Genomic DNA, 24,284 nt, shown 5'->3' with positions numbered 1-24,284 from the left:
TAGTAATGCATACTTAAAAAAAAGGATGATTACAGGTGAAGGGAAAGTCCTCTGTGGCTACCCTCCATTTGCTGTCTTCCACACTCCCCAGAGAGATATTTAGAATTAAAAAAACAACAACACTATTTTACATACATCTATGTATCCCAGGAGAAAAGATAAACTACTGCTGTGTGTTTTTTCTCTATAAATGTAGCATTATGCGTATAATCAGTCTGAAATTTGCTTTGTTCTCCCAGTTGTTTGGTTTCATGTGCCATGTTGATATGTATAAAGAGCCAGTTAATTCTTTCTAGCTGTTCTATAGTGTTATATTGCACAATACTACATTTTATTTAGCCATTTCAATATCCAAAGTGTGGTTTCTATTTTTTTGCTTTTCAAAAATTGTGGTAAAAAATATTAATATAAAATTTGCCATTTTAACCATTATTTACATGTACAATTCAGTGGCTGGCATTAATTATATATGCAGTGTTGTGCAACCATCACCACTGGTTCTGAAGGCTTTTCATCATTCCTAAGTACTCACTAAGAATAGCTCGCCCACCCTCCCCCCTACCCCCCGTCTTCCACCTGTCTCCGGTGGCCTCTAATCTACCTTTAGTCTCTATGAATTTGCCTATTCTAGATAACTTCATACAAGTGGAATCAGACAGTGTTTGTCCTTTCGTGTCTGGCTTACTTCACAGCATAATGTTTTCAAGTTTCATCCAGTTGTAGCATGTATCAGAATTTCATTCTTTTGGGGCGCCTGGGTGGCTCAGTCATTAAGCGTCTGCCTTCAGCTCAGGTCATGATCCCAGAGTCCTGGGATCGAGCCCCACATGGGCTCCCTGCTCAGAGGGGAGCCTGCTTCTCCCTCTCCCACTCCCCCTGCTTGTGTTCCCTCTCTCGCCGTGTCTCTCTCTGTCAAATAAATAAATAAAATCTTAAAAACAAAAGAACTTAATTCTTTTTATGGATGAGTAATGTTCCAACCCAAGTATATACCACATTTTGTCTATCCATTCATCTGTTGATGGACACTTGATTTCTATCTTATTGTGAATAATGCTGCTATGAACAATGGTGTACAAGTTTCTGTTTGAGCTCCTGTTTTCAAATCTTTGGGGGTTTATCCTTAGGAGTGGAGTTGTTGAATCATACGGTAATTTGGTGTTTCATCTTTTGAGGAGCCACTAAGCGTTTTCATAGTGGCTGTGGATTTTACATTCTCAGGAATAAGGGTTATCATTTCTCTACATCCTGAGCAACAATTGTTATTTTCCTTTTTTTTATTACTCATCCTAGTAGGCATGAAGAGGTATCCCATTGTAGTTTTGATTTTCATTTCCCGGATGACTCATGGTGTTGAGCATCTTTCATGTATGTATTTGCCATTTTTATATCTTCTTTGAAGAAATCCCTATTCCAGTGCTGTGACATTTTTAAACTGGGTTGTTTCTGTTTTTGTTGTTGACTTACAGTTCTCTATATATTCTGGATGTCACACCTCTATCAGATATGTGATTTGCAAATATTTTCTCCCACTGTGCGGGTTGTTTTTCACTCTTTTTGACAGTGTCCTTTGATGCACAAAGTTTCTAATTTTAACAAAGTTCAGTTTACTTATTTTTTCTTTTATTGCCTGTGTCTTTGGTGTCATATTTCAGACACCATTGCAGGAGCCCCCCAGGTTCAGGCCCGATGCCCCCTCCTGCCCTATCATCTCCCCACTCCTGTCTCTGCCAGCAGAGTGAATATAAGGGCATTGACCCAATTACTTGCTTTTTCCAATATATTTTTAAAGTCTCAGATTTCTATCAACTCTGTACTCGGGAAATTGGAAAAACCGATTGGACTTCAAAATGTAATTTTTTAAATGGTAGACTTACCATTTTCAGATTTGCTTTTTTGTGGTTAATTGCTCTCCAGTGCATTGTTATTATTGTTCAGAAACAACTTTGAGCTTCCCCACTTCTGGACAGATTTCCCTTGAACGGATCATGTTGTTACTGGCAGGCTTTAAAAGATCATTTAGTAGGGGCACCTGGGGGGCTCAGTAGGTTGGGCATCTGCCTTCGGCTCAGGTCACGATCCCGGGGTCCCGGGATCGAACCCCGCGTTGGGCTTCCTGCTCACGGGGAGCCTGCCTTTCTCCTTGCTGCTCGTGCTCTCGCTTGCACTCTCTCTCTCTCTCAGATAAATAAATAAAATCTTTAAAAAAAAAAGATCATTTAATAAATGGCTACCATTTAGTTATTGAGTGTTTCTACATGTCAAGAACTAGATTCATCACACTCTTCACAGCTGTCTCCTGGGATAGTTGTCTGTTTCTCTTCCCATTTCACAGATGGAACCGAGGTGGCCGCTGGCTCCAGTCAGCACTGCTGGGTCCAGTGAGGCCTGCGAGGTGCAGGGCTTTTGTTTTTTCATCTTCACACACACTTGTGGAAGGTGATAATATTCTCCTTCTTTACAGGTGAGGAAATTGAATTTAGAGAAGAGTTAAAGTGCTGGGTAAGATTCCATAGGTGCTAAGTAGCACAGTCGAATTTTGAGTCCATTCCATTTTCCACATCTTTGAAAACACGTGCTTTTCCCACCACATCACACTGAAAATTATGTAAAATGTGGAAGGAAGATGATTCTCGCAAGAGGGAAACCCAGTCCCTGACCATGTCACCGTTAGGATAATCATTTCTTCCCTGTGTTTTTGGAAGGATTTTTAGCTTGGCCCTGGTTCTCGAGTTTGTGCCGAATAAATCTTGTGCTTATCATCCCTGTGAGTTTTTCTGTGTGGGGCCTCTGCCGTGCTATTGCAACTTTGCAAGTGATCTGGGATTCAAGTAGGATTGGAGTGGGGGGTGCTTGACTGTGTGGAATTCAGTGATAGCTTTTATCTTCTACTTTTGCCCAGTCCAGGGATAGAGCTAAGAACACTTGAACTTCAAGGTCCTTTAGAGTTCTTAGCTGATATCATCCAAGCTTCAGTCAAGCTAACCCAAATGAAGACATGGACTCCTAGGACAACTCCAGAGATCTCTTTGAATTCCTGAGGTTTCTGCCCCTTGATCCATACAGTAAATGATTTCAATACTTAGAACAAAGAAAATGTAGAGACTGGGTATTGTGGGGACACTGATTTCTGCCTCTGAATTCCTCCTTAAGTTTACACTTACCCTTTGATCCTGGCTTGAAGTTCTGGGAAAAAAAAAATACTCCAATATAACACTCCTATTTGGGCTTTTGAGTCCTATATATTCTTTCTTCTAAGAGAGATCACAGTTTTTGAGAGAGAAAGTTGGGGGGAGGGGCAGAGGAGAGACAATCCCAAGCAGGCTCTATGCCCAGTTATGGGGCTTGATCCCACGACCCCAAGATAATGACCTGAGCCGAAATCAAGAGTCCAACACTCAACTGACTGAGCCACCCAGGCGCCCCTAAGAGAGCTCGCTTCTAATGTGTCACCCTTTCAGCATTTTCCATTTGTCATCCTTTACTGAATCTGAGACCCACAGTTAATTGACTAATCACTCGTATCAGTCAAATGGCAGATTTGGTTCTGAGGACACATAACCCCAATTCAGGTGAAGTTCCACCTAATTATGCTGCCTCCCAGTGTGACCTATCCAACGTTGTATTTCATTATTTCCCTTTAATGTGGAAATTCTTTTCTACTCGAGACAGCCTTGTTTTTTCCTAAAATGCACTCTGGCTTTTTCTTAGGGTATTCCTGTAACCAAACACCCTTCCCACTCTCCTAGTACATAATCCAATACTTTCCCTGCAACTCCTAATGAAGCTTACTCAGACCAACATTGCTGTAATATTTCTCATTTTCTGAAGTCTCTCAACCCTTGACTGCTATGCATTTTTAATCTCAGGATTCTACTGGGAATTACGTGGAAATGTAATAAGTGTTTATTGAATGAATGAGGAAACAGTAATAAAGACTGACCGGAAAAAAAGGTTTATTTCAAATTCTCAAAGATACAAAAATTCTTTTCTTCCACAGAGACCTCAGTCTGTGGAACAGGGACCCCAGCAAAGCGGTTTTCATTGTCGTGGATTTTAAGCATTTCCTTGATCTGTGATAGTGGAAAGAAGAGACAATCAAGATGGACTCAGGCTTCCTGATCAGTGAATATTCCATCTCTCAGATCTGGGTAGCATACTGTCTAAGGAAACCTGATTAGTATAGTGGGAAATGAGATTTACTACTTCTAAGCATCCAATAAATAATCCTATGAACTATCTGAAGTTTAACCCTCAGTGGCCCTTTCCCAGTAAATTCATTTTTCTATTATAAATTGCACTGTGAACAAGATGATGTCTGTGAAAAATAGTTAGCCAGAACTTTATGGAGGAGATGTAAGAGACAAGCCAAGGGGGTCTGACTGCGTTTGGGAGGAGTGTGCATTACTTACCTTTGCCGCAAGGAGCATTGTACTCAGCAATTGCAAACTCATCTGAATAAAAACAAAACCATTAAGTGAAGTGAGAGGGAGAGCAAACATTTATGGGATACAGGTCAGTTAAAAAAATCTTTTATTATGGGAAGAGTTGTATCAGAAACATCAGCATTAACCACTTGATGCATTGCTTGCTGTTTTATAATGTTAACTCTTCAAATACAGTATATATCTTTCCCCTAAACTTCTGAAAGACAGTTCAAATGTTATACTTATTTAAGTCTCATGTTGTCTTATAGTTGATTTATCTGAAGAAAAGGGAACTAAATATCCCACAAGTGGTCTGTATTAGTTGATGGATTATATGATAGGTAGTCTCTACAATGTAGGTATAGAAGACAGAGGAGAATCAGACTTGATGGAGACAAAAATGAAAGAACAGTGTAGTAAGTTGCCCCCACACATTTCTCAAACCTAAATTTTTGTGATCAGAAATTTAATTTCGAAGTCAAAATTGTTCACACTCACCTGTCTCATAGTAATCATAGACTTTCACTATGGCTGGCTTCAACTCTCTCACTGGGACATCTTGCAAAACCATGAAGGACAAGCTGAGTGTCTGATTTGTCACCTAGAAAGCAAAAGGGAGTTACAAGCTTTCTTCTCTCTTCTTTGGATGAGTTTAATTATTCATCTACTTTTGGAGGGAAAAACCTTTTTAACAACTAACAATGTCCTTAAGTTGTACAGAAAGCTTCCAGAGTGAATGAAAACATCCCTAAATTTTTCTTAACTAACCCAAACATTCATATACTCCTATCAGTACTGGTACATGGGCTCTGTTTATAGGGGGTGAATGATATATGATTTTGTTGGTTGAATGGCGATGTTCATTTTTACATATCAAGAGATTTGGCATAGTTTTACTTCTCTGTCTTGTAGAAATACTATGTTGACTTAAAAAGTCATATAAAAGGTCTATCATTACAGCCTTGTTAAAATTTCACAAAACTTGTAAAATATAATGTCCATTAACATATGAATGAATAAATTATGTTAGAATACATAACTGTAAAATGAGATTGGTTTATTGGTCGACTGATCTTATCATTTTATGGTACATCCTTGCTGAAATGGACAGTATTTTCCTCTTTTATACTGTTGATATAATAATTGAGATGCGAATTATATAATTGATATATTTGAGATATAATATATATAATATATAACATCAATTATTATGTTGATGTTGATGTAATAATGTAAGGAAGAAACCCAGGGGTTTTTTCCTTACATTACTCAATACCTTCAAAATAACTTATGGACAAAAACACATTGTGCAGAGAATGTTTTCCTTATGGGGTCCAAGAAGTATTCATATCCCAGTATTATAATAAGCCATTTCTTCCCGTAGTCTCACATGAAATGCGAATAAAGGAGAGGAGAATATTTACTGGAATTAATATTAGAATGCTCAAATTTTTGCCATGGAGGCAATGTCTCCAAAATGCCTTCATTCACTACCCTTAGGATAGGATTCGTATAGTTCCCTTAGAGAGATTATTAGCTATATATCTTTTGCAACTAGATTGGCAGGGCTCTCACCTTATCCAGATAAATCAAAACATGGTTGTTGCTCACTTCTGTTCGGCTCACATGGTTAGATCTTTCAAGCTGAAGAACATTAATACATCACAAATGTTAATAAACAGATGAAGCCTCTGGGAAAACCAGAGAAATGAAGAATTTTTATTACCAAATTAAGCCTGAGGGTAAAGTTTCTTCAAGTGATTGTTGTAAGTGAAGATGATAATGTTTTTAAATTAAAAACGAGAGATAATTTGGATGCAGGGTTTGATATTAGTATGACACATGACCTATTAGTGTAAAGTTGATATATCTGAGGAAAAGTGAAATAAGTATCTTAAACTTGGGAATTTTCCATATTTCGATGTTCAGTGTATATTCTATTCCTTCATGAAAGAGAGTTTTTTTCCCTAAACTTTTTTGCTTGCTCTAACTTATAGCAATCTCATTTTTCTCTGAACTTCTGTAATAATTATAGTTTATGTCTACTGGTCACATTCACATTTTTTTCCACTGGTGCATAAGCTTTATCTTCTTCTTCTTCTTTTTTTTTTAAGTCTTATTAGTTAAGTAATCTCTACATCCAATGTGGGGCTCAAGCTCATGACCCTGAGATCAAGAGTCTCACGCTCTTCCGAATGAGCCAGCCAGGCGCCCCTAAGCTTTATCTTCTTAAGAGTCTAAGCTCCGTGAAAGAAGGAACTTGCTGACATTCTCCTTTTAGTAGATGTGGCTCCTAGAAGACAGCTGTTTGTAACACGAAACAGACAGTCCCCGTGGGTGTATCAAAGCAGTGGACGAAAAGGCTGCTGGAGCTGGCAAGGTTACCACGTCTGCCCAGAAACCTCAAGAGGCTAAATGAATATTATCCCTAATACCTGCCACTCCAGTCTTAACCAGCTGTGGAAGAATGATCACAGAACTGTTTGTTTCAATTGGCCATTTAAGTTTAAAAGGAAGACTGGTTAATGATAAAAATGCCTTGGAAAACCTTCAGGGGGAAGACAGAATGTTTTTGTGGACCATTCGATTGTGTGTGTGTGTGTGTGTGTGTGTGTTTGTGTTGTGTGTGTGTGTGTGTGTGTGTGTGTGTGTGTGTTTTAACTAATTAGTTTTTGAAATAAGTACTTTTTAGTGGGAACAACTTGACCAAAAATCTGTCACAGAATTTTGAGACCCATTAAAACAAAGTTTAACGAAGAAAAAAAAAACAACACCAAAAAACCCATATACAAGCATGTTAAATTATATTTCTTACTTTGGAGAAAGTATTAGTCTTTGATAGAAGTGATTTAAAATATTTTAATATTTTCTTAGTCTGGAGATACCTAAAACATTAAATAAAATAGAGCCTCCTGGACTTACACTAGACCTACCATTTTCACGGTTGGTTTCAGGGGAATGAAGCCGGATACCATCTTCACATCAATAATCACCATGTTAGAGGTGGGACGACTCCCGGTGTAACTGAAGATTCAGGGAAGAAAGGAATAAGGGTTTTCTGTGTGATTAAATATTCTCTTTCCCTATGCCCGGAGCAAACCCTCACAGCCCTCAAAGGTACGTGGAAGTCTTCCTAAATATCCTACCCAAGTGGAAGACGGTTGTGCATTAGAATCTCCAGGGAATTTGTTAAAGCCACAAAGACCAGGTTGTACCCTAGACCTGATGAACTGGGACTTCATGTGTGTGGACTCGAGGTTGTGCAGTTTAAGAAAGCACGTGATGCGTAGCTTGGTCTGAGACCTCTAATCTCTGCTCTGAGACCTTCAAGTAAAGTTAAACATATACTTTTAACTTTTTTTCCTGTGTAGTATCCCCACCCAGGTTAGAATATTCTTGTGGACAGATACATTTTTTGTAAGCCCTGGAGCCATTTGAATACTGTTGCATCTATTTTCCCCCCAAATTGATTATTTTGTATATAATCGGAGATTTGTTTATTGCCAGTAGGAATTCTAACTGGAGAGTCACTACTTCCTTCTTTTCATACTTTTCAAGACTTCTCCATCTCTGCCCTGGAGAAAGCAAGGATGATATAGAATTTCATTACAAGAGAATGAAATCAGAGAATGGCTCAATGACATTAGAGTTAAATCAGGAATTCAGGTCAGAGGCAAGGGCTAACGTTCTTTCTTTAGCTATTATTGAGGGGAATTAACCTTTAAATAATGGGGTTCGACAATCATAGATCCTGGAGGCAGGGGATGGACCATGTATAGGTACCCCACCACGGAGACATTCTATAATATGAGCATGAGGACAGACACACTGCTTTTTCAATAAATGTAGTGCAAACATTAACTGACACACTACTCAGCTTAATGAGGAGTTCCAGTAAGAGGACTGGTTGTTATGCCCAGAATTAGATGATTCAGTCAGAAGTCTTACCTGACATTCAGTGAGATCTGGAAGCTGGTGTGGGCTTTGGGTCTGTCACAAGTTTGGGGCAGAGTCTGTACCTCCAAAGCAAATGGGAACTCTGCCTTTTCTGGCAGAATATTGTATCTCAAGGATGTCTGTGGAACATCAAAGACAAAAATCTGTGTTTCTCCCTTCTCCTCCCAACTTCCTCCACTGGTTCTCTGATTTGCCCTCTCCGTTGCTGAGTCAGGGGTTTTCCGTGGGAACAGCTAATGTGGACCCTCTGCCCCGACGGGGCCCGAGAGTCTCACCTGGAGGTAGACACACCCTTCTCCTGTAACCGTCATGGTGTATTCCTCGGGAACCTTCGGCAATGAGGTTTGCTGCAGTAACAGGCGGTTGTCGTCGTCCACTTGGAATTTTGTGACAAGTGTCCCCGAATATTGGACGGCCACCTGTGCGGGCTTCCCAGTCCTGGTGAAGGTGGCTGCTCCGTATCTGGACAGGGCCTGGAGAGCCACCACTGTGTCCTGGAAGAGACGAGTGAGAGAACCTGCGTAGGCCTGGTAACCTCCCGAGGGCCCAAAGGCCCATGTCAGCTGCCACAACTGGGGCTTTGATTTCCTCTTTTCCTGCTTCGCTCACTAAAATACTGGAGTTCTAATTTCAAGATTGATTATAAGCCTTAGATAGAACCATAACATTCACATATCTGCTTTAGAAGCTTATTTTATGGGGCGCCCGGATGGTTTCAGTCGGTTAAGCATCCGCCTTCAGCCTCAGGTCATGATCCTGGGGTCCTGGGATCAAGTTCTGAATCGGGCTCCCTGCTCGGGGGATGGCAGGGAGCCTGCTTCTCCCTCTGCCTCTCTCTGTCTCTGTCTCTCATGAATAAATAAATAAACTCTTTAAAAAAAAAGAAGAAGCTTATTTTATTTCTCAGAAAACCGACCTTTTTCTATCTATAAATAATTGTGGGATATGGAATGCGGAAAATATACGTGAATGGGAATCATTTACTGGCTTTAGCTATTTGCCTAAGAGGTCTTACTTGATAACTGGTCATACCTGCCACTGCTCAACCAAAGTTTAGTCTGGCTCTCACCCCAGATTAAACTCTGCTCTGCTGCTGAGGTCAGTGCCCTGAGAAAGCCCAAGGTTGTTTGCAGCCATGATGAAGGTCATGCTTAATTATAATTCTTTTCTTAACTTATTGCCATTTTTTGGCTCTCTCTCCTTTTTTTTTTTTAAGATTTTATTCTATTTATTAGTCAGAGAGAGAGAGAGCATAAGCAGAGGGAGTGGGTAAGAGAGAAGCAGGCTCCCCACTGAGCAAGGAGCCCGATGTGGGGCTCGATCCCAGGACCTTGGGATCATGACCTGAGCCGAAGGCAGCCGTCCAACTGACTGAGCCACCCTGACGTCCTGGGTCTCCCTTTTTTATTGGAAGTCTGGATTCCTCCCACCCCCACATGTCATATTCTCCATTCTTATTAGCATTGAACCTGAATGACAGTCTTTAAATAATAGATTTCTAAGAAAGAATAACTGTTTTAATAAAAGTGTCCAGTTTTTTCCATTCATATGGAAAAGTAAGAAATTAAATACAATGAAAAAAGATGGATGCCATTTTGTCACATTCTCTTTCTCTTTTAGGTTTAGCCTGTGGGCTAACCTCTAACTTCTCTGAAGATGAAATGTCCTGCTGTGTACATATTGATGAATTTTTAAGATATAAGATTACATAGTTAGGCTCAGGATGTTGGCGCAGTAAAGAAAATTCTTCATGCTCCTGGTGAACAGATGTTTGTATAATAAGAGCAGAATAGTGGAACCATAAAATGTGTTAGCTTTAAAATAAGTCAGTTAAAGGGGACCTATGAATGGAGCGATTTGCAAGGGCAGATTATTGGCTTTTGAGTAGCATTCCTGGGAAAGGCACTCTTAGAACTTCCAGAAGATTCCAGAAGGTAGTTTTTTTTGTTTTTTTGTTTTTTATTCATTCTGCTGTGGCCATTGCATACCGGGTCCCATTTCTTTGGGGAGGTAGAGTTTTTATCGGGAGGTGGGAGCTGTGATGATAAAAAGGATGGGGTTCTAGGATTGCAGGTGTTTTCTTTTTAGCCCTCTTTGACTTTCATTTTTCCTTATTTCTCACTATCCCTGAATACTAGTAATATTTTCCTCATTCCAAGTTATTCCCAACTTCAGGTTTTCTTCTTGCGTGTCTTTATAGTTTGTTCAAAACTTTTGATACCTAAAGGTGAAGTGAAAAGTTCTGGGAAACACAGACCTGGGTGGAGGAGAAGCCCCCCTGGGAATTCTGTTGCTTTGTGATCCACTTCACGATGCGCGAGGCGGAAGTCAGCTCCTCTGAGGTCGGGGCAGGCTGGGCCGTGAGGTAAGCCAGGAGCACATAGGATGTCATTTCCACCTCAGCTGAGGGAGCCGGGGGTTGGTAAAAATGCCCCACTGGTGCCCTGGGTTTCTGAGGTCTCTCCCAATGGACGGAACTACCTGGAGATGAGAAAAAGAGATTTATGAGCGACTACATATTCTTATTTAATTTAAGGTGAAAGTACCGAAGCCGGAGCTGAAGTAAGGAGTACATTCCCATTCTATTCTCTTGAACCTTATCTAGAAACTTTTCCTTCTGTGTAAACCTGAACTTGGTTTGTTTCAGCCAGTCGAAGGCAGATGACATTGCTGGCGTCAGAAGCCCACAGCCATCGAAGTTTTCAAATGGTTGCCATGGTTGGGTTGTCGGGGAAAAAGAGCAAGAGCAAGTTCCCTCACCGATTGTGGGGATTTCCTCTTTCTGATGTTATCCAGACCTTATCTGGGCTTTGTTAAATTTTCTATAAATTTTTCTATAGAGGTTTCTTGTGAGGATCGCAGATGACGTGAGATAGTGGAGTTCATACTCATGAGGCCAGAAAAAAATACATAAGCCTTTAAATACCAAAGGCTGACAAGGATGTGAAAAAATGGGAACTGATTTACACTGCTGTGGGAAGGAAACTGTTCTCTGGAGAGCCATTTGGGAATATCCAGCGAAGGGGAAGACATGTTTAGCTTACTAATCAGCAATTCACTTCTTGAAGTGTAACTGAGAGAAACTCACACATGGGTACAAGGAGGCATGTATATGAGGGTTCACTGCAGCATGGTTTGCAAGAGCCACAAATAAGACACAAGAAAAGACTCATGAGGAGAGACTCCTTAATATAAAGTATGACCTATGTATATACTGCAATATATTATGTGGCAGTGAAAACAACGACCTAGAGCCACAGGCACGCATATAGAGGACTCTATTAGCACAAGGTTGAATGCAAAAAACAAAAGGCAGACAAACAGGCAAGAAAACAAGATGCAGAAATACTCAAAAGTGTGATACTGTTTATCTAAAGATGAAGAAGACGTAAAAATTCTCAATATTGTTTAGAAATAGGTACGCAGGAAAAAAATAAAGAAACCCATGGAAATTGTAATGACAAATTCAGGATAATGGTTACCTTTGGAGGTGGGAGTGATATTTTTGGAGTGGAATTTTTCCTGCCTGGTAATTTTGTATTTCTTAACCTGGGAGGAAAGTATATAGTAGTTTGCTAACTATTCTTTATGTATTTTTGTATATCTGAAATATTCCCAGTACATTTTAAGGATAAGTAATTAATGGCACAGTCAAGGGAGAAAGGTAGAATATGTTTTAGGGGATAAAATATCATTTGCATTTTTATTTTCTATTTCTTTGACCCCTCATATAGACCACTGTACACATAGGAATATCGTGTGAATGTGAATAGATTTATCAACATTATCAGACTTGTGATATGAGCATAAAATACCAGAATTTATTCGTGGGGTTATTTCCTTCAGTCCTTTCTTATGTTTAAGGTGATATGATGCGGGGCGCCTGGGTGGCTCAGTTGGTGAAGCGACTGCCTTCAGCTCAGGTCATGATCCTGGAGTCCCGGGATCGAGTCCCGCATCGGGCTCCCTGCTCGGCGGGGAGTCTGTTTCTCCCTCGGACCCTCTTCCCTCTCGTGCTCTCTATCTCTCATTCTCTCTCTCTCTCTCTCAAATAAATAAATAAAAATAAAATCTTAAAAAAAAATAAGATGATATGATGCACCAGGTAAGGATTGGGTATATATGAAGAATGGCTATTGTAAAATGATGTAATATATGGTGATTAACATAACAATAAAAAAATTAAAAAAAAGAATGGCTATTGTAATCATAATAGGTAATACTTTTAAAGCACTTACTATGTACCATATAGTCTACTAAGTGCTTCGGTTGTATTAATTCATTTAATATTGACACAACCCTAAGAGGTAAATACTATTGTTATCCCCATTTTACTGATGAAGGAACTGAAACACAGGCAAGGTAAGTGACTTGGCCAAGGCCTCATATGTGAAATGTTTTGGAGCTAGTCTCCAGAGGCTGAGCTTCTCACTACTACAGTATACTGCCTCTTACCTTTTGGTGTGTGACTTGCTAAAGAAATCTCAGATTTTATAGTGATATAGACAAGAGAAGAGAGGGGAAAGGGATCACAGGATGTAGGTGTGGGGGTTTTGCAGTACAGTTCTTGATACAGAGAATGGGGGATGGGAGAAGATCTCAGATGTGCGCTCACCTTCCTTCACGGCTTCCTCATGAAGTAAGTTGAGTGTCTCTACCCTCTTGTCCTGGTTACCTGCCAGGGCAAAAGCGTAGGCCAGCAGTGCCTTGGTGTAGACATGCTTTCCATGGGCTTCTTCCTTGGCTGACTTCCAGGCTGACTCCAGGCAGAACAGGGCATTGCGGACAACGGGGTGCTGGGGAGGGAGACAAGGCAGGAACCAAGCTATGTGGCCAGAGATGCTAGCGTTCCCAGGTAAGCACAGATCATTTTTCAAATGCATGCGTCCATCTGTTCTCATTCTCGTGGATAGAGAGAATAGAACCTTTATGTTATCATTACATTCATAAGGCAGGAACGCGGGCCATGTTTTCAGAATTCATTTTGGGTGTGTACATGGCAGTAGCGGGAGGTCTCTAGGGGAGCAATAGCTTAGGGGCATCACTGGGACAGTGTAAATCTTTCTTAGCCAACTGACCCAATTTTCTGTTGATCTGGGAAGCGCCATCATGGCATAAAAGGAAAGCTGACACTTGACTTCTAGCAGGAGGGTGGTTCTGACAGCAGGGCAGCAATTTCATGTGCATCCAGAACTATGCCTCAGCAGGGGGATGAGGTGGTACCTACAGTGGCGGGGAGAGGAATCTCCAGAAGGGCAATGGTGACATAAGCGGAGAGGGTCACTTCTTCTTCCACTCCACCCTGTAATTGTGAGTCCCAGAGAGAGATTTGAGTAATTTAACTTCTGAGAACGCTCTTCCTTAGCTCTTTGCCTTCTGCTGTGTCATGGAATTTATCCTCACTCCTACTCATCCCCATGGGGCCAATTATCACAATCAACCTAAGTTCCATCCCCTCTCTCTTGGTGCGGATCCAGGTTTTACTTAGTTAGTTAGTTAGTTAGCTAGTTACCTTTGCTAATTCCTACATTATTACTTCCTCTCATCCTTGTAGACATCATAAATGGACAAATCAAAACTAACTCTGAGGGCCCCCTGGGTGCCTCAGTCGGTTGAGTGTCTGCCTTCAGCTCAGGTCATGATCCCAGAGTCCTGGGATCGAGTCCCGCATCGGGCTCCTCGCTCAGCGGACGGCGGGGAGCCTGCTTCTCCCTCTCCCTCTGCTGCTCCCCCTGCCTGTGCGCTCTTGCTTTCTCTCTCAAATATATAAATAAAATCTTATTAAAAAAACAAAACGAAAAACCAAAACTAGCTCCAAGAACATCTCACCTTAATGGCATTGTTGAGCAGAGACCCGGAACTCCTGAAGCAGCCGTTGTCCTTCTGCTTTTGGGAGAGCCAGATGAGCGCTTGGGTGATGTGTGCTTCATCAATGAAGATATAGGTTCGAGCCTGGGCAAAAGTCTTCACTACAAAGGCGGTGAGCCTGAGTGGCGGGGGAGGGGATGATGATATTTATGTCGTTACAATCGTTTTATAACTGCGGCACAGTAAAGGCTTTTTATGATGCTGTTTACATTGACGTGAGTCACCTGACGGGTATTCCTGTGTATGTAGAATGCCCATTGCCTTTAGACCGCTTGATTAATCTGCTAGATCTAGTATTTCCTTGCTGACTCATTTTCTCATTGCTACAGAGAGTCGAAGCACTTCTGATATTACTTGTTTTTACTTATTTGAGTAAGGCTTTCTTCTCTTTAGAGATTTCCTTCTGTAGATGGCAGAATCTTCTCACTTAGAAGACTGAATAACTTCAAACTGCTTTGCTTTGCCTTAGGGATTTTACTTATTCATTTTTTTTTTTTAAGTAGGCTCCATGCCCAGCGTGGAGCCCAACACAGGGCTTGAACTTGTGACCCTGAGATCAAGACCTGAGCTGAGATCAAGAGTCAGGTGCTTAACTGACTGAGCCACCCAGGTGCCCCATGCTTTAGGGATTTTAAAACAGTGTTGCATGTCACTGGGTCCTCCTCATTTCTTTCTTCCTATTTATTCACAGTCAAGATGAGTATGATCTAAAAACATATTAAAAACTGAAGTAAAAAAAAAAAAGCTGAGGGGCGCCTGGGTGGCTCAGTCGTTAGGCGTCTGCCTTCGGCTCGGGTCATGATCCCAGGGTCCTGGGATCGAGCCCTGCATCGGGCTCCCTGCTCAGCAGGAAGCTTGCTTCTCCCTCTCCCACTCCCTCTGTTTGTGTTCCCTCTCTTGCTGTCTCTCTCTGTCAAATAAATAAATAAAATCTTTAAAAAAAAAAAAAAGCTGAAGTTAACATGGTTTATCTAGAGGTTGGATGATATGTTCACTGGACATATATTAAAAAACTCATGGCTATGGGAGCTATTCTAGAAAAAAAATAACCTTTTAAAAAAATAGCTATATCTTGGCATATGGGTGGCCCAGTCAGTTAAGCACCTGAAATTAAATGTCCAACTCTTGATTTTTGGCTCAAGTCATGAGATTGAGCCCCATGTCAGGCTCTGTGCTGAGCAAGGAGCCCTGCTTAAGATTCTCTCTCTCCCTCTGCCCCTTCCCCGGCTCGTGTGTGCTCTCTCTCTCAAAAAACTAGCTATTTTAGAAAGAATACCCTGGTTATTATCAACAGGATGAATTTGGGGGACAAATCTAACATACGTGTATTTGAATGTCAGCTTTTCTATTTGTTGCCTTGCTACCCTTGGTATATTTGTTGAGTATAACCAACTATAGGTTTAATAATACATATCTGATAAGGTTACTGTGACTGTAATTGTGATAATATATGTAAAAGAGCTAGTACAAAAATAGGACCTCGAAAAACTGTGTATCCCTTACCAGGTATTGCCCTCATTATTGCCATATTTCTCCCCAAAAGTGCTATAGGAGCCATCGTGGTGCTTGTAGTTCAGCTGCCTCTGGTAACCTGAAATGGAAGGTTCATGAAACAATATGACAGATTGTATACGTTGTGGCCAGAGAAATTACTAAAATGCCTTGGTTTCTCTTGTGATATTCCTTAAATTTTGCTGTCATATGTTACAAGGTGCTGCATTCTAAGCATTTATTAGAGGTTGGACACTGGATAATAACCATAAAATTAACTGTCATTCTTATCACAGTAACTATGATTCTATGATATGCTAACATATCATAGAATTGCTAAGTAACTCAAGACTATTGGGAAATCCAATCTATTGTTAAAATAACACCGTGACGTCTTCACTCATTTAATCACTCACCAGTATTGAGGTAGCCAATGGCCTTGGACATGACTTCTGGAGTCAGCTGGTGTGTTTTATTTAGATAATTCAGAACATAGATGTTGGGAGCAAAGAGGACCATATTTTGTTCTCCACAGCCATAGGGCATCCGGAGGAGATTTTGTGTGTTTTGCATGGCAGAGCCCAGTATGTCTCCTAGGGAATGGGAGAGATGGGACATCAGAAAGCTTATAGATTATAACCTGTCTGAATCATTAGGAAGAAATGAATAATTTTGGGAAGATTGAAAAATGAAGATTTTTAGGAAGAGTGAGTTGTACAGGGACAGAAGTATGATTGGGAGCAGCATACAAGCCCAAAGAAGGAGGGACGAATACAGTTAATATTATGGATGTGATTTTGAGTATTTATGGAAAAGAAATACGGTAAAAACTATCAATATAGTAGAATAAGTCACTAGGGCTGGAGCTTACCCAATACTGAGATGGAGGCTCGGGCAGATTCTTCTACTACATTCTCTGGCAACTTCAAAGATAATCGTTCAGACACCTCAGCACCTAGAGAAATAATGGGAATGATTTCTGCCATATATCTTCTTGAAGACCTCCAAACCCAGAAGCCAGAACTGTGCCTTACACTTAAAGTTCTGAAAAGTTGTCACTCTTTTAATATTTCTGTTTTCAAAGTAGATATGTATATATCTTAAAAGTGTATGAATGGGATTCTGACATTTCCAGAAATTCTCCTGCCTCATCTCTCTTTTCCCTCTGTATGTAGAGTGTGTTCCAAAAGAAGGCTACAGATTGAGAAGTGCCCATGATGTTGTGACTCTGTTGTAGTCATCTTGTGGCTAGCATGAGATGGTTATCACAAGACGATCTGTTTAATGTTCATCCCTCAACTCATTACTCAAAAGTTTAATGAAAAAAAACCTTAATGTATACATAAGCAAAGGAAAGATCTCTGAAATTTCCTGAATTCTACAATAATGCTCTGTCCTTATTGCCATCAGATTTTGCCAGATATGAAAATAGTATTTTTATGGAAGCCCTAGACATGGGAGTGGGGATGAAGATGAGCAGTGTGACTCACTGAAAATAAAATAATTGCTGCTGATAGGCATACATTTACTGCCATTTGAGTACTGGTAAATTTCAGGATGATGAAAGAGAATCGTAGTATTTATCTTCATGCTGCACCCCCTTCCTCATGAAATAAAATACTGGAACTTTTGTTAAAGGGTACAAAATTTCAGTTTTGCAAGAGGATTATGTTGTACAGAACAGTGTCTACTGTTTTTTAAATTGAAATTCAATTAATTGACATAAAATATATTATTAGTTTCAGAGGGAGAGTTCAGTGATTAATCAGTTGTATATAACACCCAGTGCTCATTACATCACGTGCCCTCATTAATGCTCATCACCCAGTTACCCCTCTCCCCTCCCCCCCACCTCTCTCCCTACCAGGAACCCTCAGTTTGTTTCCAAAAAGTTTTTTTTAAAGATTTTATTTCTTTACTTTAAAGCGAGAGAGAGAGAGCACAAGTGGGGGAGGCAGAGGGAGAGGGAGAAGCAGACTCCCTTCTGAGCAGGGAGCCCGATGGGACCCTGGGACCATGACCTGAGCTGAAGGCAGACACTTAACCCACTGAGCCACCCAGGCACCCTGTTTCCTATGGTTAAGAGTCTCTTATGGTTTGTCTTCTTCTCTGATTTCATCTTATTTTATTTTTCCCTCCTTTCCCCTATGATCCTCTGCTTTGTTTCTTAAATTCCACATATGAGTGAGATGATATAATTATTGTTTTTCTCTGATTGACTTATTCAGCTTAACATAATACCCTCTAGTTGCATACACGTAGTTGCAAATGGTAAAATTTCATTTTTTTGATGGCTGAGTAATATTCTATTATATATACACCACATCTTTTTTATCCATTCATCTGTCCAAGGACATCTGGACTCTTTCCTTAGTTTGGCTATTGTGGACATTGCTGCTATAAACATTGAGGTGCAGGTGCCCCTTTGGATCACTTTGTTTGTATCTTTTGGGTAAATACCTAGTAGTGCAATTGCTGGGTCATAGGGTAGCTCTATTTTTAGCTTTTTGAGGAACCTCCATATTGTTTTCCAGCGTGGTTGTACCAGCTTGCATTCTAGAACTGCCTACTATTAACAATATCATACTGTATACTTAAAAACTTGCTAATAAGATAGATCTCATAATAAGTGTTCTTATCACCCAAAAAAATATAGTAAGAGAGTAGGAGGAAACCTTTGGAGGTGATGGGTAGGCTTATGGTATGGATTGTGGTGACAGTCTTACAGGTGTATACTTATTTCCAAACTCATCAAGTTGTATATATTAATTATGTTATTATGTTAATATACACAGCTCTGTATTTATTTAAATTTAATTTTGTAATTAAGTATATAATTATGTATGTATTATTTGTATGTTAAAAAAACCTCTCTTACGTTTCCTAAAAAAATTTTGTAAGAAAACAGATGCCATAAAAAGGTAAAAGAGAAATTACCAAGCAAAAATAATTGCAACTTATTCAATAAAGAATCAGTGTCATACAGATGAATCAGAAAAAAGACAAACCACTAGAACCTGAAGAGTCAGAGGATATGAAAGCATTCATAAATATGTAAAAAAAAGGTCATCCTCACTTGTGATTATAGAAATTTAGATTGAAACAACAATAGATTTTTCATCCAAATTTTTCAGGAAAATTGAAAACTTTGATGGCTAATGATGATGGTGATCATGCAGGGAAATATCAACCAATGGGACTATTAACATAGGTAATAAAGAAAAGTTTTTTGAAGTTCTATTAAAACTTAAGAATATAGATGTTCCCTCTTAATTAGGAATTTCACATTTTAGTATCTACCTTAAATATATTTGCAACTGTACATAAGGAAGTATTCATTCATTCATTCATTCATTCTGGCAAATAGTCAAACAAATTGAAGAATAGCTAAAAAAAGATCAGAACTGTGATATATTAATAGTATGGAGTTAAAAGGGACTAAAAGGGATTACCTAGTTCTATAATTTAACATGGTTAGATTTCTAAAACAGGTTGCTGAGTAAAAAGTTATAAAATGTTACTTAGTTATAGAAGTTATAGAATGAAACTTGTACGAGTTATATAAATCATGTGCATATTATTCCTAAACATACATGGATGATCATTAAAGTATTGAAAAATATTGCCTTTAATATGAAGTTTTGTTATGTTTTGTAAAGGAGAATGTATTTTTGTATTACATGGGCAATTAAATTAATTTTAATAGAACTACTTGATGATTAGCCCTCAATACATAAGAAATAAATCAAAATGAAGAACTCAGTAATGGAAGACACGGCATGATAAAAGGATTTGGTGGCAAGTTCACTTAAATGTAGAAATAAGGCTAAACAACCAGGCAATTATGTTTTTAGAACAGATTTTATATATTTGAAGTCTTGGCAGTATAATAAACATAATAAACAGAACTTAGGAGGTAGACAGAGAAAGGCAAGAAACACATGTATGATGTTGATTTGACATTGTTTGAGGTGAGAACACATTGTGTTGATAAATTTCTTAGTGTACTAAGTTTCTGTGTTTTTGTTTAGACTAGAAAATTCTCCACCAAGATAAATTTATATATTCTGCTGTGAGTTTCTTTAGTATCTTCTCAAATGACTGATAGAGCATTAGGTACAAGATTGGCATCAAACAAATATTGATATGACAATAATGGTAAAGGTTAAGACAATTCTTTCTTCAGGACATAACATGTTCCCATTATCAAATGCTATTGGCTATGCAAAATTCAATGTTGGGGTGGCTTGAATTCAGCTACCCATATGCTGTATTAACTAAACATTCAAGGAAACATTCCCTTTGGCAATGTTCATTTGATTCTACTCGCTTTTTTTTTTTAAAGATTTTATTTATTTATTTGACACAGAGAGAGAGAGAGACACAGCATGAGAGGGAACACAAGCAGGGGGAGCAGGAGAGGGAGAAGCAGACTTCCTGCTGAGCAGGGATCCCGATGCAGGGCTCGATCCCAGGACCCTGGGACCATGGCCCAAGCCAAAGGCAGACGCTTAACGACTGAGCCACCCAGGTGCCCCTCCACTCACTTTTTATGTAACCACATCATACAGTGGTTAACACACATCATACAGTGTGTAACCACATACATACTGGTCAGAAAGACATTTGGGTGTTTGTATAGGTGCTATAACAGATTAAAAACTCGGAAAGCATGGGTTAGGGACAGTTTCCTGATCAAATTACATGACTTCTCTAAGGACCAGGTGCCTCATTTATCAAATGGGTTGATAGTTCTCTGGGTCTTACCTCATAGGAAAGTGTAGCAATAAGATATAAGATTCTTTGAACATTAAATGTTACAGAAACTTTAGTCAATGCTATTCTAATTATGATGAATGACTCTTACCTGATGGACAGAACAGGGAATTGAATGTTGCTTCCTTCTCTAGTCCTTCAGGCTGTAGGTGGAAAGAAAGAAAAGGCAGAGGTGTGTTGTTGATCACGTATGTTGGTAGCAGAACCACAAATTTCTTGATGGTGAAGAGAAGAATTGGAGCTGACTTCCAAATGTATTACATAAACGAATCTATAAGTATAAGCAATATGAAGAAGACAGGTTGATAGATAAGAAAGTGAGGAAAAATTATGTAAATATCAAGAGAGAAAGACAGAAAGATAGAGATACAAATAGAGAGATGGAGAAAAAGAGAGAGGCAGAAGAGAGAATATTGTGAAATATTCTGTGATTATGTATTATTTAGCCCTTCTCACCTAAAACTTGGAAACTTCAACTCACCACCGTTTTTATTGGCTCACTGTGACCTATCAAATGGGTAGGCTTACTTACTTCAACCAGCAGGGACTTAATGATGGTGTCTTTCTTTCCATATTCAGGGACCACTGCCGCCTCAGTCCCACATAGCTCTTGAGACTCCAGTGCCTCTGCACTCACGGTGAAATTCACATTTCCTAAGAAAGGGGCAATACAGATGAGCACCATCTCCTCCTTTCTCTGTGCCTCCAAACCTCAAGATTTATAAGTGTTCAATGCTTTGTAACCTCTTTTTGTTTTATAAAAACACAGGAACAGGAATGGAAGCAGCATCAACTAGAGGCTTGTGATCCTAAGAATTCAAGGCAGAGATAGATGGAGGTAAGGGAAGTGGGGATATTCTTCTAGACATCCTAAAATAAAAGACAAAAGAAGAAATGTCCTACAGTGGCGGTGGCAGGCGTAGGTGGGTGTGGGGGAGGGTGGGGGGTCGGGGGTGGGGCGGGGCGTGGTCTTTGCCTGAAGGAAGTAGCACTAGATATAAGGATCCTACTGATATATACAATCCTTGAGTAGAGAATTGTCTCTAGGAGACTGTTCCTCACCTAATGCCTTTGGTGTTACTGCCCAGGACACGGTTTGTCGGCCATTCCCACAGATGCAGTGAGACTCTTGTTCCTTCTCCTGGACTAGGAATGCAGGATTCAGGTCTAGCTGCATGCTAACCTGAAACCACACGTGAGACAAAGAGACAGATCAGAGGGAGAAGGAGACCAAAGGGAGAATGGTTTGAAATAAAGTATATTGGGGGCTTAGTTAGATCTTAGGTTGCCTAATACTGAAGATGATCTAAATGCCAATTGACTACCTTACAGTGGTTCTGACATTGAAATCTTTGTATTTTTGGATAATCTGCTCTTTTATGGGATGGGACAAGAGGTGAGGAAAACTCACGATGGTCTGTTGCCTGTGGGAGCCCTACTTCTTTGGCCTGGGATCTCGACCATTCCCTTGGCTCTCCCAGCAGAATATTCAAGATTTATAAATGGTTATGGTTTCAACGGAGGTAAGATGTTCACAAGTAACCTTTAAAGTAAGGTTTAATCTAATTAATGCTATATGATGATATTTGAAAGTTAAATATATGGAATGTAGAAGTTGAAAACTTGTGGGATCTAAGACATGAGAATGAAGTGTACCGATTTTTGTTCACTGTGTCAGAAATCTTCATACTGCGAGAGCTTCCTAACCTTATGGGGTTGGGGTAAGGGTCAGAAGCTTGTTTGAAGTTGCAAGTGTATGGAAATATCAGCAACCACAGCTTCTATAACATATGAATGTCTCTGAGAGTATTCCTCTGTGGGTGAGCACATCTTACACACAGAAGTTTGTCAGTATTTCGAAGAATGCAATTTTTAATTTACTTGACTGTCACACCTTGTGTTCAATTTAGGTAAGAGAGGTCTTTACCCGGATGCATTTGGGAAGGTAGTTGAGGACGGTGGCCTTGAGTGTGAAGGCCTCTCCTCGGATCACAGAGTAGGGCATTGTGAGCTCCACAAAGAAGGGCTGGAAGGCTCGGAGGGAGGCGGGAAGAGAGAGACCAAGTCCAGTGTCATTGGACAGGCAGAGGGCCCCTGCCTTCCACTCCGTGATGGTGTCAGGGACTGTAACTCCCACTTCGGCCACCCCTGAGGAGCTGGGGAAGATAGAGATGTGAACAGAAAGTAAGCAGTTAAATAAATCCTTCCCAGGAAGAGAACCCCTATAAATAATTCTATTGTCATGACTTGAAAGCATTCAGTAGAAATATCAATATAGGAGAGTATAGTCAAGACTCAAAGTGGGAAAATATAAGAAGTCCTTTCCTTCCGATTCTGTTTTCAATTCTAGTCTATATTGGAATCTCCTGTAGACACAGAATTATAGCATTATCTATTATAGACAATATCGTTATGAACTAGGTATGTAATCTGAGATTGCTCTTAAATTTTACTCTTTAAAATACTGTTCCAATGAGGGCAGGATTTTTTTTTTTTTTAAGTTTTAATTCTACTACTACCGTGTGTAGTTGGCCTGACTGATTCTGTGTTTAACTCAAGATTGTTGGCCAGTGAAGGAGCTCTTATAAGTGTTAGTCTATGCTGTGCTTGGTCATAGTTAGTCCTTATTCCCGTTTTCTGGAAGTCTTAGAATCAAATGTGTGCAAAATTTCTTAGCTCTGATATAATTAGAATAGTGAGACTTTTGTAGCAGAAGTTTTTATGTTAAACCTCTCCTGAAAATAGCGATGTGTCTAAAAGAAATCCTTGGATATTGAAAAATTGGCTAAAAATGGAAAATTTTGAGAAGTCTATATTGTTGCCTTTCTTTTTTTAAGATTTTATTTATTTATTTGAGAGGGAAAGAGAGTGAGAGAGAGCACGAGAGCAGCAGAGGGAGAAGCAGACTCTCCGCGGAGCAGGGAGCCTGATGCGGGGCTCGATTCGGGGACCATGGGCTCATGATCTGAGCTGAAGGCAGATGCTTAACCAACTGAGCCACCCAGGCGCCCCTGTTGCCTTTTATATATAAAGAAAGTTACTTACTCTACCGCCACCAAGTCCCAGATCCACGTCTCAGGGAAATACTTCCGCACAGTCTCCGTGAGAGCCTCGGAAACATGGACCATCTTTGTAAGTTCATGGCCTCTTTGCAATTCAGACACAACTATGGTGGGTGAGGGGGGGAGACAGAAATAATAAATATACAGATAAAGAGATTGTGATACATGCTACAAAAGAAAGAAACGGGGTGATGGAATAGACAAGAACCAGGAGAGGATGCTTGGGTGCTAAGGGAAAGCTTCTTTGAGGAGGTGATATTTTCGCTGAATCCTGGAGTCGTAGAATAAGTTCTAAGTGAGCTGGGGGAAGAGAATCACAGGCAGAGAGCAGAGACCTAGAGGCAGAAAGAACTTGGGATGGCCTGTGGAGCAGAAAAGGAGTCCTCTGTGGTGACTGCACTTTGTCTCAAGAGGAGAGTGATAGAACGTGGGTTGGGTGGAGGGCAGGAGTCAGTTTCCATTTGGTGTGTTCCTCTGTGGGATCAAAGAAACATCATACATACCCAGACATGATGACAGTGGCTCTGAGGAAGTTTGTAAGAGTGAGGGATCAAGGATTAAAAAGTTCTTTATTTCCACATGTGCCAGAAGGTCAGTCAGGTTCTCTCACCTATTTACCTTCTCTGTTAATGGTGTGCTGGTAAATATTTAACAATCAGCTCTCTGAAAAAGTTTGTGCATATATATACTTGTACATATATAA

General features: G+C 39.9%; 1 protein-coding gene across 1 annotated transcript in view; it reads right to left on the bottom strand.

Annotated features, from left to right (window-relative positions):
• Positions 1–3,932: 3,932 nt before the first annotated feature.
• Positions 3,933–24,284, bottom strand: part of A2M (alpha-2-macroglobulin) — a 40,941-nt gene continuing 20,589 nt past the window's right edge. The window contains exons 18-36 of the mRNA XM_073878004.1: positions 23,565–23,685; positions 22,447–22,675; positions 21,582–21,702; positions 21,052–21,173; positions 20,611–20,662; positions 16,615–16,698; positions 16,160–16,336; positions 15,756–15,843; positions 14,214–14,370; positions 13,612–13,686; positions 13,000–13,180; positions 10,642–10,865; positions 8,660–8,878; positions 8,376–8,503; positions 7,361–7,451; positions 6,003–6,071; positions 4,926–5,028; positions 4,413–4,454; positions 3,933–4,073 (exon numbers count right to left, since the gene is read on the bottom strand). Of these exons, the coding sequence (XP_073734105.1) occupies positions 4,057–4,073; positions 4,413–4,454; positions 4,926–5,028; positions 6,003–6,071; positions 7,361–7,451; positions 8,376–8,503; positions 8,660–8,878; positions 10,642–10,865; positions 13,000–13,180; positions 13,612–13,686; positions 14,214–14,370; positions 15,756–15,843; positions 16,160–16,336; positions 16,615–16,698; positions 20,611–20,662; positions 21,052–21,173; positions 21,582–21,702; positions 22,447–22,675; positions 23,565–23,685 (2,300 nt within the window). The 3' untranslated portion in view covers positions 3,933–4,056. The remainder of the gene's footprint in view (positions 4,074–4,412; positions 4,455–4,925; positions 5,029–6,002; positions 6,072–7,360; positions 7,452–8,375; positions 8,504–8,659; positions 8,879–10,641; positions 10,866–12,999; positions 13,181–13,611; positions 13,687–14,213; positions 14,371–15,755; positions 15,844–16,159; positions 16,337–16,614; positions 16,699–20,610; positions 20,663–21,051; positions 21,174–21,581; positions 21,703–22,446; positions 22,676–23,564; positions 23,686–24,284) is intronic.

Source organism: Callorhinus ursinus, unplaced genomic scaffold, assembly GCF_003265705.2.
Source record: "Callorhinus ursinus isolate GAN/ISIS: 27379988/994484 unplaced genomic scaffold, GSC_fseal_2.0 scaffold27, whole genome shotgun sequence".
In the NCBI taxonomy this organism is placed as follows: Eukaryota; Metazoa; Chordata; class Mammalia; order Carnivora; family Otariidae; genus Callorhinus; species Callorhinus ursinus.
Note: the sequence above shows the minus strand (reverse complement) of the source record. Positions and strands in the feature narration are given on the sequence as shown.